The 18465-nt window shown below is 35.5% G+C and overlaps 1 protein-coding gene across 2 annotated transcripts in view; it reads right to left on the minus strand.

Annotated features, from left to right (window-relative positions):
* Positions 1-581: 581 nt before the first annotated feature.
* CNTN1 (contactin 1) overlaps positions 582-18465 on the minus strand; it is a 337786-nt gene continuing 319902 nt past the window's right edge. For both annotated transcript variants that reach the window (XM_069094831.1, XM_069094830.1), the window contains one exon: positions 582-2973. In XM_069094831.1, the coding sequence (XP_068950932.1) occupies positions 2897-2973 (77 nt within the window). In that variant the 3' untranslated portion in view covers positions 582-2896. The remainder of the gene's footprint in view (positions 2974-18465) is intronic.

The following is an 18465-nucleotide window of genomic DNA, read 5'->3' on the forward strand; positions in this document are numbered from 1 at the left end:
AAGATGTGGGAAAAAATGAACTGATACAATCATTCTGGAGAGCAATTTGGAACTATGCCCATAGGGCTATAAAAATGTGCATTCTCTTTGACCCAGCATTACCACTTCTAGGGCTGTATCTCAAAGAGATAATACAAATGGGAAAAGGACCCATATGTACAAAACATTTATAGCAGCTCTTTTTGTGGTGGCAAAGAATTGGAAATCGAGGAGATGCCCATCTCTTGGTTAATGGTTAAACAAGTTGTGGTATATGAATATAGCACTATTGTGCTATAAGAAAACTAATCACTCTCTCTCTACTTTTTGTTTTGTTTTGTTTTGTTTTGCTGCTTCTTTTTCATGGTTCATTCCATCGGTTATAATTCTTCTTTACAATTTGACTATTGTGAAAACATGTTTAATGTGAAGGTATATGTAGAATCTATATCAGATTACATGCTGTCTTGGGTGGGGGGGGGCAAGAAGGGAGGAGGAGGAGAAATCTGGAACTCCAAAACTTGTGGAACTGAATATTACAAACTAAAAATAAATAAATTTAAAAGGAAAAAACCACTGAATGAAAGGACAGCTGCTACATCTTGGGTAACAACAATACATTTATTTCATTATAATTTATTTCCATTCATAGAAAGGACAAAGCACAGTCTTAGTATACTCAATTGAAAAAAATGATAAAAAATAACTAAAAAAAATACTCAAGCATCATCATTATCAAATAAAACTATGAATATCATTTTCCTGAAATATAAAGAAACAACAAATATGTTTATATCTATATAAATGTTATTTAAGAACCTTGGGTCTTAAAACAGATAATACATTAGTTTGGTTGGCAACGGTTTAAACATAAGATCACAATTAAATTGGTATAATTTTGTGAAACAATAACAAAGCGAAGTTATATGATCATTATATGAGCTATTGTGGACTAGTTAATCTTTACAATAATTTTGTAAATCCCTAAATTCTTTGTTTTCTTTTACCTTTTATACTCATTCCATGCAAAAAAAAAAAAACTAAACAATTCTTCTCCTCACCATCATATATCAGGATAAGAAAAAGGCAAGCAAGTATATATTAAACAAAAGAATGTTGATTGTATAAAAATGTCCAAATGGGTTACATAGGAATAAGAAAACCCAGAGAGAATTAAAAAAAAATCAAATGTATGCAAAAAGCTTACAGAGTATTAATTTTTCTTAGATATGATGATATTTTTCCCCTCCCAACCAATTTTATGTTTTGTGCAACTTAGTAGTCATCTAAAATTGCTAGGTCTCTCTGTGTGAAATTATACATTTTACCTATTTTATTAAAAAGTATCTAATAACAAATACTTAGACACAAATGAATACAATATTACTATTGTTATCATGAAGATTCTAACATTTACATTTAAATATATAGTACAAAATTATACAATTTAAAGAAAGGGGTGTAAAGTAGTAATAGATCTAATTTCACTTCTTATAAATATTTTTAATGACTGTTTAATGTATCCTAAAAAGATAAACTCTATGTTTAGTTAGCTAGTAAGGATATGCTAGTAAAATATGATTCAGAGCTTTTATTGTTCTTGAAGCTCTATCACTTGAGAAACTTGATTCATTATCAGTGAGTTTCTTCCACATTCACACTTAATATTTTGAGTCTACCAAGGTAAATAAAAGAATGCTCTTTTTTCTCACAATTAATAAAAACTCATTAACAAAAACTCTTGATAGACACAGTCAGAACATAAAACATTATTGGCTCCTGCCGGATGTCAAAGTTCATTTATTCTTAAGAAACAAAAACAAAACAAATATTGCGATGCTGTTTTGGTGTCCCTTAGCTTTTTTTTTTTTCATGGTAAATTTTCTTAGAAATCATTTTTGAGAATACTAAAAACTTTTCACACCCAAAGCTAATTGTCTAATTTCATACCTTGACTAAAGGAAGGTAATACTTGGGAATAAAGGATTAAAAAGAAATAATATTATTAAATCACTGTAACCGGACTCCTTTTTGTGCTTCTGATGAACAATTATTCATTGCCAGTCTTCTTTCACATCTTTAAAAAAAATGAATGAAAGTATTTGATTCAAAGTCAAAACTCCATATACAAATGAAAAGGTTGACTAAAATTTTAGCTAAAAAACAAAATTGAAGTTTCATAAAATAAAATAACTTTAAAGTAGAATTTATCATCACTATGACAAAAAAACCTAAATTATCTCCTTTAGAAAACCATTCTAGTTTTAAAAATCTAATGCTATTTCAATCTAATGCTAATTCAAATGTATATACTTTCACCAAAAAACTTTCATAATTGTACTGTTTTCAAAATGCTTCAAATATTCAAATGTGTATTTGTAGGGTGGGCAAAGCTCCACAAGATGAATTCAATGTTTTGTTTTGACTACACCTCTAGAAACAAAGTATCATGAATGATATGGCCATTCTAAAATAGATATGACAAAAAACATAGAATACAAACAGACCAAGTTATTCTTACATTTATCACATAAATTGTTTCAATCTCTAGTATACTTCACAACTTGTTATTAAAGCACCCCTGGATGGTGATTTTACTCATACTATACAATCTATATTAGTGTATGTTAACAATTAATTTGCTCTATTGACCAAATCATGCAACTGTCACAGATCAGTTTAAGAGTTTTATAAGGCATATTGTAACAAGTTAAAAATCATTTTGTATACATCCCAAAGATGAATGGGTTCCTGGACACCTCAGTTGCTGAATTTACTGTAACCCATGAGGGTAATTTTTTAAAATATGTAATTGATTTGAGTTAGGGTAGTGCCACAGGAATCAGAAAGAATGGTAGTCCTTAAAAGATTTGAAGAGCATTCACAGCTGTACATTGATAGTAGATATCCACTACAATCAGAATTCCCAAAAAGCTAGGATGCCAAATGCAGGCAGTAATAAGCCAAAAACACTAGGCGAAACTTCAGATGCACCTAGAAAGTAAACATAGTCTGTTATTTGTAATTAATTAATAGGTATCACAATAATTCAATCCGCAATGAGGAAAATCCTGAACATCAAATGGTTCCTTTCAAACTAGTTTCTTACCAGTCTATATATCACAACCAATTCTGTACTAATGCAATGATTTCTATGATATCTGGCCTCTGTAGTTCAATATCACTTTCTTATTATAAGTAGGAAATGGTTTTGCTTAGAATTTTGTAGTTAACAAGTGCTACCTACTCTCTGAGGAATATAAATTGATATTTGTTGCTATAATATACATTTGGTTATATATGATGTATATCCATTTATGTTTATAAAACTTATAGTTATATTAGTAAGTAAGGCCCTTATTTGATATTTGTGTATATGAAGGTTTTCCAGGCTCTGTGTTAGCACTTCACAAGTATAAGTTGGGGTGGGAAAGAAATACAGATGTAGAAATATAAGCATCATTATGAAGATGTGGATCCCACCTTTGAGAATATAATCCAAGACTACTTGGTTTTCATTATTGTGTTATTTATAGTGTTAATTATTCCTTGCTCTTTTTTGTTCATAACCTAAAACAAATCTGTTTGCCCAGTGATTGGATGTGCCCATATGAACTGAGCCAGCCCCACAACGCTGGGCATTAAACTTAGCTGGTTGTTAGATAATTTATGTAAACTAGGGAACATTTCATTTTCATGGTATAATCCAACAGTAGTAGAGACTACAAGCAAGTGCTTCCATGCCCAGAAATCCCTAGTAAGCCCAAAAATAGTAGATGGATATACAAAGAATAGATAACTAAGTAATGTTTTGTGGCATCAGTTTTAATCACAAGTCATTTTGCACAGAGAAAACATGTCAAGTGGAAAGTGAGTATTTTGCCACAAGTACACATATCTTGAGTTGGCTGAAACACTAAATAAATAAAGTTTTATTTTTTAAAGGTCTTTAATGTGATAGCACTGGTTTTGGAGTCTAAGGACCTGCAATAAAATTCCAACCCTATTACTCTCTGTGTGATTTTGTATAAATCACTTCCCCACTGTGGTCTCAATTTTCTAATATTTACAATGAGGGGACTTCACTATGACCTTTAAGAACCCAATAAGCTCTAGAGCTAAAATCCTATGAGCTGTATATATTTTGATTTGATTACATTTATTACATAAAAAGCAATTTGATTAAAATGGAATATTTGTTCAAAAATTAAACTATTTTATCCAGAGAGTACAACCAAGGGCTTAAAGTATGATTTGGGAAAACATTTGATATTCAAAACAAAATTTTAGCCAAATAACTTGTTTAATCAAATCAATAAGCATTAGTTAAACATTTTCTATATACCAGTCACTGTGTTAAGTGTTTGGGATAGAAAGACAAAAAGTACCTGCCCTCAAAGTGGTGGAGACAAGCAAGTTCAGGATAAACTGGAGACAATCTTAGAGGGAAGGTACTAACATCACGGGGAATCAGAAAAGGTTTCTAGCAGAAAAGTAGGATTTTAGCTGAGACTTAAAGGAATTCAGAGAAGCCAAGAGATGGAGATGGGAAGGGAGAGAATCCCAGACTTGGGGATAGCCAGTTAAAATTCATAGGATAGAGAAATGGAGTATCTTGTAGGTGGGTAAGACTGAAAAGGTAAGAAGGGGCCTTAAAACTCAGAGAGGGTTTTTAGGATGATTTTAGGGGACTACTGCTTAAGGAATTAAGGGGAGGATCTGTGCTTTAGGAAGATCAGATTGACAGATGAGTGGAGGAGGATGGACTGTAATGGGGAGATATTTGAGACACAAAGACCAACCAGAAGACTACTCCAAATGTCCTGAAGTGAGGTCATGAAGGGCCTGCACCAGGGAGGTGACAATGTTACAAGAAAGAAGAGAACGTTATGTGTGAGATAGAAAAATGACACATTCTCTTGAGTATTAGTGAAACTGTTCTAATTAAAAAAAAATACTTCTCAATAAATGAGATGGTACTTTTACTCCTCCTGACATTTTATATATAGTACATTTTATATAATGCTTTGGTACACATCTCCTTTGATCCTCAAAATTACTCTTTAGGTGTAAGGTAGATATGGCCAGTATTAAAATCTTTACAGATTGTTGTAATGGGAATGTAAATTTGAAGATCTTCCCTGCCCCTAGGCTAAAGTGCACCTGGAGCCTGGGGTGGGAAGCTTGTTTTTCAGTAGATACTTCTTGATTGGCCAGTGAGTCAATAAGGTTGTTACATTCTCTGAGACAGGAGAAGGCTATATAAGCCCTGATGTGTAGCTTTGTTTTGGGGCTCACTTTGAGAAGTGTTCTGTGATTTGATATGGATTCTGGGAAGCCATTGTCCAGAGCCCCGGCTTTGAAAAACCCAAATGTTGAAACCCAGATGTTGATTTGGTATGGATGTAATGGCTGGACAGTTTGGAAAGCTGTCTACTTGATCTGTTTCTGTCTTGATAATTCTGCCTGTATACTTTGAAGTTCGGGGTGCTGACCTTTTTCCCCTGAACAAGGTAAACGATATATGTCTGACTGATTAAAGTAAGCTTGTTAACCCATTTTGAGTTGCTTTCCTTTATCAAAGCAGATCCAAGAACCTGTGCTGGCAGCCACCCTGGGAACGCTGGGGTGCTTGCTGCTACAATTGTAACTTTGACACTGACATTGACATAAGTCATATTGTTGGTAAACTGAACAGAGGTTCCCAACTACAAGGTCAGTGTTCTTTACACTATGCCATAGTGTGCACTATACATATTATGCACATTCTTATTTTACCAATAAGAAAATTGAAACACAGAGAAGTTAAATATTATATCAAAGCTCACATAGCTAACAAGAGAAAAATGGGGAGAACCCAAGTCCCTTTGCTATGTCAATCTTCACTCCTTTTTCACAATCATGGTGCTCTAATTTAAAATGTAGTTATCATTCTAGTACTCTTCATCATACACCTCATACATATATAGTTATGCCTATGCAGATGTAATAGTAATGGAATATAAAGATCCCCCTGTATTGGCTTGGTTTTCAAACTGATTGTGTTAAAACCCAGAGCTTGTGAATCCCACTTGTGGGATGGACTTGTTGATGTGAAAAGAGAGTCCTGAACTGGGAGGAGCTGGTGACGAAAATTTAGAGAGACACAAGAAAAGAGAGAGGCAGAAGAACTTTTTGGAAGCAGCATCTTGGAGGCAGAAAGAGACTGAGAGGATTGCTGAGGGCAACTTTGAATTGCCCAGGAATTTGAGAGCTGCCACCCAGAGCTGCCAAGGACTGAGGAGACATGGCTGTTTTGCTGGTACTTTGTCTGTCTGTTTTGATGTTGTTTTGCCAGATTTGTCCACTGGTGAAAGATAGTCCTGTTATTGCAGAGGTCTTGGAACCTTGCTGTTGGTTCAAAAGCCCTGAAGAAGGATTTTCTTGTTGTATGTTTACAGAAATCCTGGAAGAGGGTTTTTCTAATGTTTTGAGGGGTCCTAGGACTGTTCCACAGACAGAAAATGAATTAATGAAGACACTGGCAATGTATCTTGTGGCCTTGCTAAGCTTTGTCTCCCCAGGAACAGAGATTGCTGAGAACTTGCCCCAGGTCAAGATGAAGAAAAGACCTCTCTTTGGGTATTAAATGCTGTGCTTAAGCTTGTTGAAACTCTGGGGTAGATGGCCTATTCAGTTGTAATCCAAGGGTGGGGAACTTTTAACTTTTTTTTGTGCTCTGTGATTGAACAAATGAATGTACTTTACTTATGATTGGAAACTAATCTCCATTTGAGAAGAAGGGCTTTGTGATGGACTAAATGAAGGTACATCTAGGGGTGGAGTAGTATTTAGAAGAGGAACTTTGTGATTGATTAAATGAATGTAATGTCCAGGGGTGGAGCAGTACTTGGAGATTATTGAATTACACTTGGTAAATGCTGTATTTTGAATGACGTCATATTTTGATTTTCTCTGTTCTTAATTTTTCACTAAATAAAATGGAGAGTACCTATGCTGGTATTTTGAACCTTGGGAAGTTGCCTTTGCTTGGCATTACAGCAGAAAAAAAGACCTTTCAAAATAAAATACAAATTAACTCTGTCAACATTAATTATGTTAAGGAGGGAAATTAGGAAGAAGGGAAGGAATAAAGATAGAAAAGAATAAAGAAAGGAAAGAGAAAGGAAGAGAGGGAAAGGAAATAAGCATTTATTAAGTACCTACTATGTGATACCAGTCACTGTCTTAAATGATTTAGAAATATTATCTCAAAACTGACATTTGCTTATGTAATAGATAAGGATATGAAGTGTTGCAATATTTTAAAATATTTGTATTTATTTTAAAGGTTTATACATATTTGCATTAAAACATATATAGTTTACACTTTAATTTGTATATGCCACAAAATCACAAAAGTATTCAATAACATATAAGAACAATTTGTATAAGTATTTTAGTAATGTAGTTCTGTGGTCATTCATTTAAGTAGAGTCTTGATACTTTTGCATCTCAGAAAATCAAATTAAGTCAATATTGTCTGAAGGAGAATTATGACAAATCGTCCTTCATAGGCTCAGTTCAGTTACAGAACATTTTATTTTTTCATAGAGAGTCATGTTCATGACAATGAAAGGGAAAGTAATAAATATATGAAGGAGGTATCAGCAAAAAAAGAAAAGAATGAAGATATTTGTATCAGCTCAAAAGCAACCCTAGAATATTCTAGTATTTACAAATTTCCTAAAATATGCCTTTATTGTGGAAATATTATTTTCTATCTGTTCAATCATTATATATAAAAACCAGAATTTTCTATAGTTAGATAATGTCATTATTTTTTAAAATAGTATTAACTTGTCAGGGCATACTTTTTATCTTAGTCCTGAATTTGGGATTTGTTACGTGAATTTTACCAAGTTAAAATTTCATCCCTGATCAAAATGTACATACACATGTGTGATTGTATGCACATCCACAGTGCTCACACACACACACAGACACACAGAAACACACACAAAAATAACCTTAAAGATGATGATAGCTGGTTTCCTAGACACTTGTCTAATATTATCTTATGACAATGTAGACTTCCTTTTGTAATTTTTTCTCTATTTTTGACAAGTAGATACATGCTTAGATTCTCATTAATATGATATGTCCTTGTGCTTTGTGTGCTTTCCTGTATGTCTCCTGTATCCTGTCAGTAGATGATACAAAATATTGGAGAAAATACAGAAAATTTCAGTCTAAAGTCTAGGGACATTGCTTATTTTCTAGGTTAACTTGGATTTGAATAAGTCTTACACAATGATCTATTACAGAAAGTTACAACAATTTTTTTTGTTATATATCACAATGCAAATGCTTGGTTTGGAAACATCCTTTTGTTTATGAAATGTGAACTTGAAGTTTCAGGGGTATATCTTAGTTGATAATATAGGAAGCAAATGGAAATAAAGGAGAAGAGCTTTGGGAATGGGTTTGAGACAGAAATAGAGATTTGGGATAACTCTTCAGAGGTGACAAAGTCATGAGAGTGAGCAAGAATGAGAGTAGAGGTAGAGGGGAGGAAAGCTAAGGGCAAGAATACTCAAATACTTGTTAAAAATAAAGAAAAATAAAGAAACGAATGAATATATACATATATATATATTATGAACATGAATTTTATCAATATGTACATTATTTTATTAAATGTTTCCAAATTATGTTTTAATTTGGATTGGCTCACACATGGGAGTGCTGCATGCTACAATGTAGCATTTAAAAGGATAGACAGATATCCTTGCAAAGACAGAGTTGCATTCCATCTTTGACATCAGTGGCATTGTGGAGGAAAAGCAACCTTGTTATCAGATCATGCAATTTGGCTGAATTAACCCCTGCCCCTTTTCTTCCATAGACTTCTATAGATTCACTATGCATGCAATGTAACCACTTCCATCCTGTTTAGGCCAAATACAAGAAACTCTGTTCAATGTGAACCCCAAAATGTTGCACCCAGCATACATCTAGGGACTTCCGATACTAAACTTTTTCTAAAATCAGACTACATAACATTGTTACACACAGAAGGCTATTATTGATAGGCTATGTACTCTAGGCAGGCCTGAAAACCTTTATGTAGGTTTCTGTAACTGTATCTGAAATTCTGTATCCTAGGAAACTGAAGCTGCTACAAGTGAGCAAGATTCCTTAGTATAAATTTAATTTCTTTTCAACTTGGATACTTACTTTATTTGACCTCCAATATCAGGGTGGGAGAAAGGTCAACTCCCTCCTGGTAGAGAAATTCCCCAACAGGATTATTTCTTTTCTTAATGCTTCTCTTCTGTCAGATTTTTCTCTACCTCAATATTCTTGTATTCTAAGATGTTTTCATATTCACTTAACTAAGGAAACTCTTCACCATAATTCAATTTTTTCTGATACCTGGATTTAGTGTTTTATTTTTTCTTTGGTAATTTATAAATTGTAACATTTGTTGTAAATGGTAAAAGGTTGGGGCGGCTAGGTGGGCAGTGAATAGAGCACTGGCCCTGGAGTCAGGAGGACCTGATCTCAAATCCAGCCTCAGACACCTAACACAAAAACTAGCCATGTGATCTTGGGCAAGTCACTTAACCCCAACTGCCCTCCAAAAAGCAAAAAAAAAAAAATTTTAAAGCTCTTGTTCAAAATAACCTTCAATCACTTGTTACTTCTTAACACTCTTTTCACTCTAAGATTGATACAATTTGACTAGACTTAATCCTTTACAACTATCTAATATCAGTATGCACAAAATTTTGACTCAAGAATATAGTATTTGATAAAATTTGTTGGTCTGAACAATAATTCCAATTCTCCATATAAGAATGATACTTATATTAAAAGAATCAGTGGGGGCAGAGTCAAGATGGTGGAATAGAAGCAGGACCTCCAAGAAGTTCCAGCTTCCACCTTCCTCAATTCATGTAAAAGGGGACTCTGAACAACTTTGGAGCTGCAGAACCCACAAAATTACACAGAGAAGGTAACCTCCCACTGAGGGCAGCCCAGCAGGCTGGCAGCAAGCGGCTAGCACAGTGCTCTGGGAGCCCAGCCCAGGCCCACGTAAGCCAGAAGTTTTAGCCCCAGGATGGGCCTGACCAGCAACCGGCTGGAGGGATTCCAGATTACCAGCAGCTGTGGCCGTCTCCAGAATTATCAACACATAGGTGCAAAGGACAAAGTGAGAGATCAGTGCACTGTGGACTTTAGGGGGATGCATTGGCTTTTGCCCCCAGGGCAAGAAGCCGCTGAGGAGCCATGGCTGTGCAGCCACAGCCACATGGCAGCTTCAGCCACAGACCTGCAGAGTGTAGGGGGACCAAGCAACCAGTTTGAGGGGTAATCACTCTTGCTTTAACCTTTCTGGATCTGGATAACTGTCTAGGGTGGAGGTCCTGAGGTGTGTGAGCAGCTTGCCAGAGCATATAGAGGCTTAAGAAAGGGCACCCAACTAATACCTCTGCCAGCTGAGAAAACCCCAGCATTTGGTACAAAGCTCCACTGTTCTGGCAGCAGAGGCCTACTGTGGCAAAAAGCCCAAAAGTCAGGTAATTGAGTGGCAAAATGACCAGGCAAAGGAAACAAAGCAAACAGAAGAATGTAACATTAGACTCCTATTTTGGGGACATAAAGGATCAAAGCATGGAACAGGAGGAAGACAGTGAAGTCAGAACTCCTGCACCAAAAGCATCAAAGGAAAATATGAGCTGGTTACAGGCCATAGAGGACCTTAAGAAACAGATAAGAGAAGTAGAGGAAAAATTGGGAAGAGAAATGAGAACAGTGCAAGAAAATTATGAAATGAGAGTCAACACCTGACTGAGGAAAATAACACCTTAAAAAATAGACTAACTCAAATGGCAAAAGAGGCTCAAAAAGGCAATGAGGAGAAGAATGCCTTAAAAAGTCGAATTTGCCACATGGAAAAAGAATCTCAAAAGATCACTGAGGAGAATCATTCTTTCAGAATTAGATTGGAGCAAATGGAAGCTAATGACTTTATGAGAAATCAAGATGTGTTTAAACAGATCCAAACAAAGGAAAGAATGGAAGGAAATGTGAAATATCTTATGGGAAAAACCACTGACCAGGAAAATAGATCCAGGAGAGATAATTTAAAAATTATTGGACTACCTGAAAGCCATGATCAAATAAAGAACCTAGAAATCATCTTCCAAGAAATTCTCAAGGAAAACTGACCTAATGTTTTAGAACCAGAGGGCAAAATAGAGGTTGAAAGAATCCACCGATTACCACCTGAAAAAGATCCCCAAAAGAAAAATCCTAGGAATATTATAGCCAGGTTCCAGATTTCCCAGATTAAGGAGAGAATATTACAAGCAGCCAGGAAGAAACAATTTTAATATTGTGGAAATACAATCAGGATAACACAGGATCTGGCAGCTTCTACACTGAGGCATCGAAGGGCTTGGAATATGATATTCCGGAGGTAAACGGAGCTGGGATTAAAAAAAAAGAATCACATAGTCAGTACCATGAGTACCATGTTTCAGGGGAAAATATGGTCATTCAGTGGAATAGAGGACTTTCAAGCATTATTGCTGAAAAAAAACCAGAGTTGAATAGAAAATCTGACATCTAGATACAAGAAGCAAGAGAAGCATGAGAAGTTAAAGAGGGAAAAGAAATCATAAGGAACATAACAAAGTTGAACTATTAACATTCCTACATAGAAAAACAATAATTATAACTGATGAAACTTTTCTAAGTTTCAAAATAGTTAAGCAGAATATATGCATATGTGTGTGTCTATATATGACGGTATATGGGCATATGAATACATATGCGAATGTGTGTATATATGTTTACAGGTATACATAGACAGAGGGCACAGGACCAATTTAAAAGGAAGGGATGATACTGAAAAGGTGAAATTAAGAGGTGAGAGAGGAATATAATGAGAGGAGATGGGGAGAGACAGAATGAGGTAAACTATCTCATATAGAAGAGGCAAGGGAAAATGGTTACAATGGAGGGGAAGAATAGGAAGGCAAAAGGGAATGGGCCAACCTTATTCTTAATGTATTTAGCTTGAGGAGGGAATGAAATACACACTGAATAGGGTATCTCACCCTACAGGAGAATAGGGGGGAAGGGGATGAGAGGGGGGATGATGGAAAGGAGGGCAGGCTTGGGGTGGGGGAGGGAAGTTGGAAGCACTCACTTGTGAAAAGGTACAGGATCAAAGTAGAAAATAGAACAAGTGGGAGGTGGGATAGGAGGGAGGGAAATATACTTAGTCTTTTACAATATATCTACTATGTTAATTTTTTGCTTTAGCTACACATGTACAACCTATACTGAACTGCTTTTCTTCCCAGTAAAGGTGGGAGATATATGTGGATGTGGAGGAGGGAATGTGGATCTCTCTCTCTGTGTCTTTCTCTGTGTGTGTGTGTGTGTGTGTCTGTCTGTCTCTGTCTCTCTTTTTGTGTCTGGAATTCAAAGTTTTAAAATCAAATGTTTAAATATATATACATACACACACACATATATATACATATACACACACATATATACATACACACATATATGTATGTATATATATATATATATATATATATATATACTGTTATTAATGCTATTTTACATGTAATTGGGAAATAAGATATACAGGCACTGGGGCATAGAGATCTACCATGCCCTACTGGAAAAGTTGAAAGGGGTATGGGAGAGAGTAAACTGGAGGAAGGAATATCCTGTGGGACTGCTATTTTGGGGCAGTGTGTAGGGGAAAAATGGGGAGAAAATTTGTAACTCAAAATCTGGCAGAAATGAGTTATGTAAATCAGAAGTTAATAAAGTATTTGAAAATAAACAAATAATTTTTTTTTAAAGAGAGAATCCGTATATAGAGTCTCAATATCTATTCTGTTATAGCTGTGACTAAAACTAATTAAGCTATCTACTGACATCTAAAGCAAGTTCTGATTACCTTGGGCTGCCTTGATCCTGAAGAGTTTTGCTCATAATCTATAGAATTTTCTTGCTGTTCAATAAATTGAACAGTAAATATAACTAAAAATTAAATATAATTGAACAGTAGGTTTTGTCTCTATCTACTGCACTGCTTTCTACACTCAAGTAGATACATCTACCTTATTATAACCCTCTGGATACTGTTAAACCATTAAGAATAGTATTTATCATATTACCATGTTGTTATATTTCCTGCATTAAAGTAGAAAAATCCAACTAGAGAAATGTATTTTGCAACTGATTAGCAGGTATAAAGTTGAGATCTTAAAATTAAAAAGTATAAATTAGCCTTTTAACGAATTGTGCAAAAAGCAAACACAGGGGGAGTATGGGAATAATTCTTTTTATAAAATTCCCTTTTGCTTTATCTATAAATATTAAGAAATAATATTCTTCCATCTTTCCAGACCTTTTCTTTAAGATAAAAGTGAGTAGAAACAAAGGTAAGTGTTTTCTTAGGGAAGTAGATTAAGGATAGTAACCAAACATAACTCTTGTCTTGCCTTCCTCACCCCTGAGATTAAAGACCTGTCTAAGGGCAGTCATTTGGTTATAACTTTGACTTAACTCAATAGAGCTCACCCTTTTCATCAATTAAACATTGAGAATTGATGCAAGAGAGGTTTCTTTGTTAACTCTACTGCTGAGGGGTTCAGATGGTCTGGCTACTCAACTATTCTTCAATAGTAACCCGGACTATAGGATTTTTATGTTACTTGAAATCATCTTGGAGCAGAGTCATATTGGAGGGCATAGGGGCATGCAAATGTGGATCTCTCTCTCTCTCTGTGTGTCTTTCTGTGTGTGTGTGTCTGTCTGTCTGTCTCTGTCCCTCTTTCTGTTAGATACTATTTTTAGATCAAAGAAAATTATTTCTGGCCAACTTGAGCCTAAACACAAAATCAGTATCAATGTTATTTTTTTTCTCTAGCAAGGGGGAAAAAATGGCTTTTAATGAAATAGGGGGTTTCCAAACATTCTTAAATCAAAGGACAGAATGTTGTAGAAATTTTAAAATAGAAAATCAGGAGTCAAGAGAAACACTAAAAAGGTATGCTAAAAGTGAGTTTATATTCCAATAGGAGAATAAGAAACAAATGTTTTCTCAGAATTCTAATAATTTCATCACTCATAGAGAAATTTAAATAAGAGAGATAGATGATGGTTTTGTTCTTTTTAATGGTTTTCAAAGTCAGAAATGTGAGAAATAGGGAACTATACTGAAGAAAAAAGAGGGAGAGGAAGAAACATTATCACATAATAGTGATATGTTAGATAAAGAAAACATGGAGGAAGAAGTGGAAGGAATGGACATTACTTTCATATGAAACAATAATTAACAAATTTACAACACAGAGATAAAGATATGAAAATACATTAAACTCAAAAAGGAACTAAGAGGGAGGAGAAGAGAAAGGGGGCAAGAGGTTAAGAGGGAGTACAGGATAGGTAAGGTAAAAATTATAAGCTTAACAAATTCCAGGGGGCAGAGTCAAGATAGCAGAGTAGAAACAGGACTTCCACAGGGCTCTGGCTTTCACCTCCTTGAATTCATGTAAAAGTTGACTCTGAAGAAACTTTGGAGCTAGAGAACCCACAAAATGACACAGAGACGCTAACCTCCTGCTGAGGACAGCCTGGCAGGCTGGCAAGAAGTGGCCAGCACAGTGCTCTGGGAGTTGACCCCAGCCCTGAGAACCAGATGGTCTTAGCCTCAGGGCGCCCAGTCAGCCACTGCCTGGAGGGACTTCAGATGACCAGCAGCTGTGGCAGTTTCCAGAATTATCAACACAGGACAAAGTGAGAGGTCAGTGCAGTGTGGACTTCGGGATCCAGTAGTTCACGAGTGGGGTCGGCTTTTGCCACTGGGGCAAGAAGCAGCTGAGGCACAGTGGCTGTGCAGTCACAACCATGTGGCAGCTTCAGTGCCTGGCCTGTAGATTGTAGGAGGACAATGTGACCAGTCTGAGGGGTAATCACTCTTGCTTTAACCTGCTTAGATCTGGATTGTGGTCTAGGATGGAAGTCCTGGGGTGTGTTACCAGCTTGCCAGAACATGTGGAGCCTTCAGAGAGGGCACCCAACTAATACCTTTGGTAGCTGAGAAAACCCCAGCAATTTGGGACAAAGTTCCCCTGTCTGGCAGCAGAGGCCTACTGTGGCAAAAAGCCCAAAAGTCAAGTAATTGAGTGGCAACATGAGCAAACGAGGAAGCAAAGCAAACAGAGCAACCCAACTTTACACTCCTATTTTGGGGACAAAAAGGATCAAAGCATGGAACAGGAGGGAGACAGTGAAGTCAGAACCCCTGCACCAAAGGCTTCCAAGAAAAATGTGAGCTGGGGGGCAGCTAGGTGGTACAGTCAATAGTATACAGGCCCTGGAATCAGGAGGACCTAGGTTCAGATCCAGCCTCAGACACAAAAGCCTTAACACAAAAACTAGTCATTTGACCTTGGGCAAGTCACTTAACCCCTATTGCCCTCTAAAAAGCAAAAAAAGAAAGAAAAATACAAGTTGGTTATAGGACACAGAGAAACTTAATAAGGATTTTGAAAACCAAATAAGAGAAATGGAGGAAAAATTGGGAAGAGAAATGAGAATTATGCAAGAAAATTATGAAATGAGAGTCAACAACATGACTGAAGAAAATAACACCTTAAAAATAGACTAACTCAAATGGCAAAAGAGGCTCAAAAAGGCAATGAAGAGAAGAATGCCTTAAAAAGCTGAATTTGCAGGATGGAAAAAGAATCTCAAAAGCTCACTGAAGAGAATCATTCCTTCAGAATTAGATTGGAGCAAATGGAAACTAGTGACTTTATTACAAATCAAGATACTATTCAACAGATCCAAACAAATGAAAAAAATAGAAGGCAATGTGAAATATCTCATTGGGAAAACCACTGACCTGGAAAATAGATACAGGAGAGATAATTTTAAAATTCTTGGACTACCTGAAAGCCATGATCACAAAAAGAACCTAGAAATCATCCTTCAAAAATTCTCAGCGAAAATTGCCCTGATATTTTAGAACCAGAGGGCAAAATAGAGGTTGAAAGAATCCACCCATCACCTCCTGAAAAAGATACCAAAAAGAAAACTCCTAGGAATATTATAGCCAGGTTCTGGAATTCCTAAATCAAGGAGAAAATATTACAAACAGCAAGGAAGAAACAATTTGAATATTGTGGAAACACAATCAGGATAACACAGGATGTGGCAGCTTCTACATTGAGGGATTGAAGGGCTTGAAATATGATATTCTGGAGGTCAAAGGAGTTGGGATTAAAACCAAGAATCACCTAGCCAGTAAAACTGAGTATCATGTTTCAGGGGAAAATATGGTCATTCAGTGGAATAGAGGACTTTTAAGCATTCTTGATGAAAAAAACCAGAGCTGAATAGAAAATTTGACATTCAGATGCAAAAAGAAAGAGAAGCATGAGAAGAGTCATCGAGGTCCAGTGGGAAAACAAAATTCAAGATGATTGGCGATGGCCTGGGATGCAGTGGATAATCTTGGCATTTTTTATGTCTGACCAAGCTCCACAGTTCTTGCTTCAGCTGCTTTCATGCCTGCTGGAATAAATTGTTCTCATCTACACATTTGCCAGGGAAAGTCTTCATATGCTTGGATTAGACACCCCCCACCTAACTCACCTTCTATGTTACCTGTGTTAACAATTAATATAACAATTATTCCCCCAAAAATACAGTGTTAAGAATATATGAAGAAAAGAAATGAAAGGAAGAATAAAATCCTGGTATCCAAGTTGGGCAAGTAAAAGAGAAGAGAGGCAAAGGAGACAAAACAGATGAATCAAGTTAGAGATTACAAGTGTTAGGGAAACTCCCTATCTTTTGCCACCTTCTTATTATTTATTAACAGTGGATTGGGTGCAAACAGCAGAAAAAGTACAAGAGGACAGGACAATCAGAAAAAATATAACTAATAATCATAACGGTGAATGTGAATGGGATGAACTAACCCAGAAATTAACAGAATGAATTAGAAAATAAAATCCAACAATATTTTGTTTATAAGAAATACACTTAAGATATAAAGATTCACATGGAGTTAAAAATGAGAAATTAGAGCAAAATTAATTATGCTTCATATGAACTTTAAAAAAAGCAAAGGAAACAATCATGGCTTCAGCAAAAATATATAGCAAATAATAAGAAGAGATAAGCATGGAAAGTATTTTATGATTAAAGGTGTCATAATGAATCAAAGTACATATATGACATTCAGCATTTGATGAATCTATATACTATATCTTATATACTTTTATATACATCTACTTATACATATACTTAAAGGAAAAGATAATTTAAATAATTGAATGTCAGGAAGAAATATATAGACAGTAAAACTATTAATGTGAAGAATCTCAATGTATTTCTTTCAGAGCTAGACAAATCTAAAGAGAAACAAGAAAGAATTTAATTTAAGAATTCAAATTATTTAAATTTAAGAATAGATCTCTCGGAGCGGCCAGGTAGCACAGTGAGTAAGAGCACTGGCCCCAGAGTCCGGATGACCTGGGATTGAATCAGGGATCAGACACTTAGCACCCACCCAGAAACACTTGGCTGTGTAACTTTGAGCAAGTTACTTTACCCCAATTGCTTAGGGGTGGCCAGGTGGCATAGTGAGTAAGACCATCGGCCCCAGAGTCATGATGACCTGGGATCGAATCCAGGCTCAGACACTTAGCACCCACCCAGAAACACTTGGCTGTGTAACTTTGAGCAAGTTACTTTACCCCAATTGCTTAGTGGTGGTCAGGTGACTCAGTGCATAAGAGCACCGGCCCCAGAGTCAGGATGACCTGCGATCCAATCCAGGCTCAGATACTTAGCACCACACCCAGAAATAATTGGCCATGTAACCTTGAACAAATTACTTAACCCCAATTGCTTTAAAAAAAAAAAAGAATAGATCTCTGGCAATTAATAAATGGGAACAGAAAGAAACATATTCTCAACCTTTCAGCTTGACTAAAATTGACTGTATTGTAGCATCAAAACTTCGTTAAAATCACATAAAAGTCAAAATACTAAACACATCATTTATGGATCACAATGAAATACAGTTCTATTCAATAAAGGGTCTTTGAAGAAAAATTCTAAATTAATTGGAGACTAAATTCTAAAGAACTTGTGGATCAGAAAATAAATCATGGAAATAAAAGAAAATTTCATCCTCAAAATGACAAAGATGAGACAATATTACAAAATGTATGTGTTATACATAAAGCAGTTCTTAGGAGAAACTTTATATTTCTAAAACAACAAAAGAGTTAAATAACACATCATTTATTTGGATAGCAAACTAAAAAAATTAGAAAAATAAATTAAGCACCATTTATCAAAAAAAACAACAACAACAACAAAGTAGATAATCTGAAAATCAGAGGAAAAATCAATAAAGTGTAATTTTTAAAAAAGACTATTAATTCC

This window comes from Petaurus breviceps, unplaced genomic scaffold (assembly GCF_028583685.1).
Source record: "Petaurus breviceps papuanus isolate PSGF00001 unplaced genomic scaffold, PetGlider_PUasm1.0 221, whole genome shotgun sequence".
Taxonomy (NCBI): domain Eukaryota; kingdom Metazoa; phylum Chordata; class Mammalia; order Diprotodontia; family Petauridae; genus Petaurus; species Petaurus breviceps.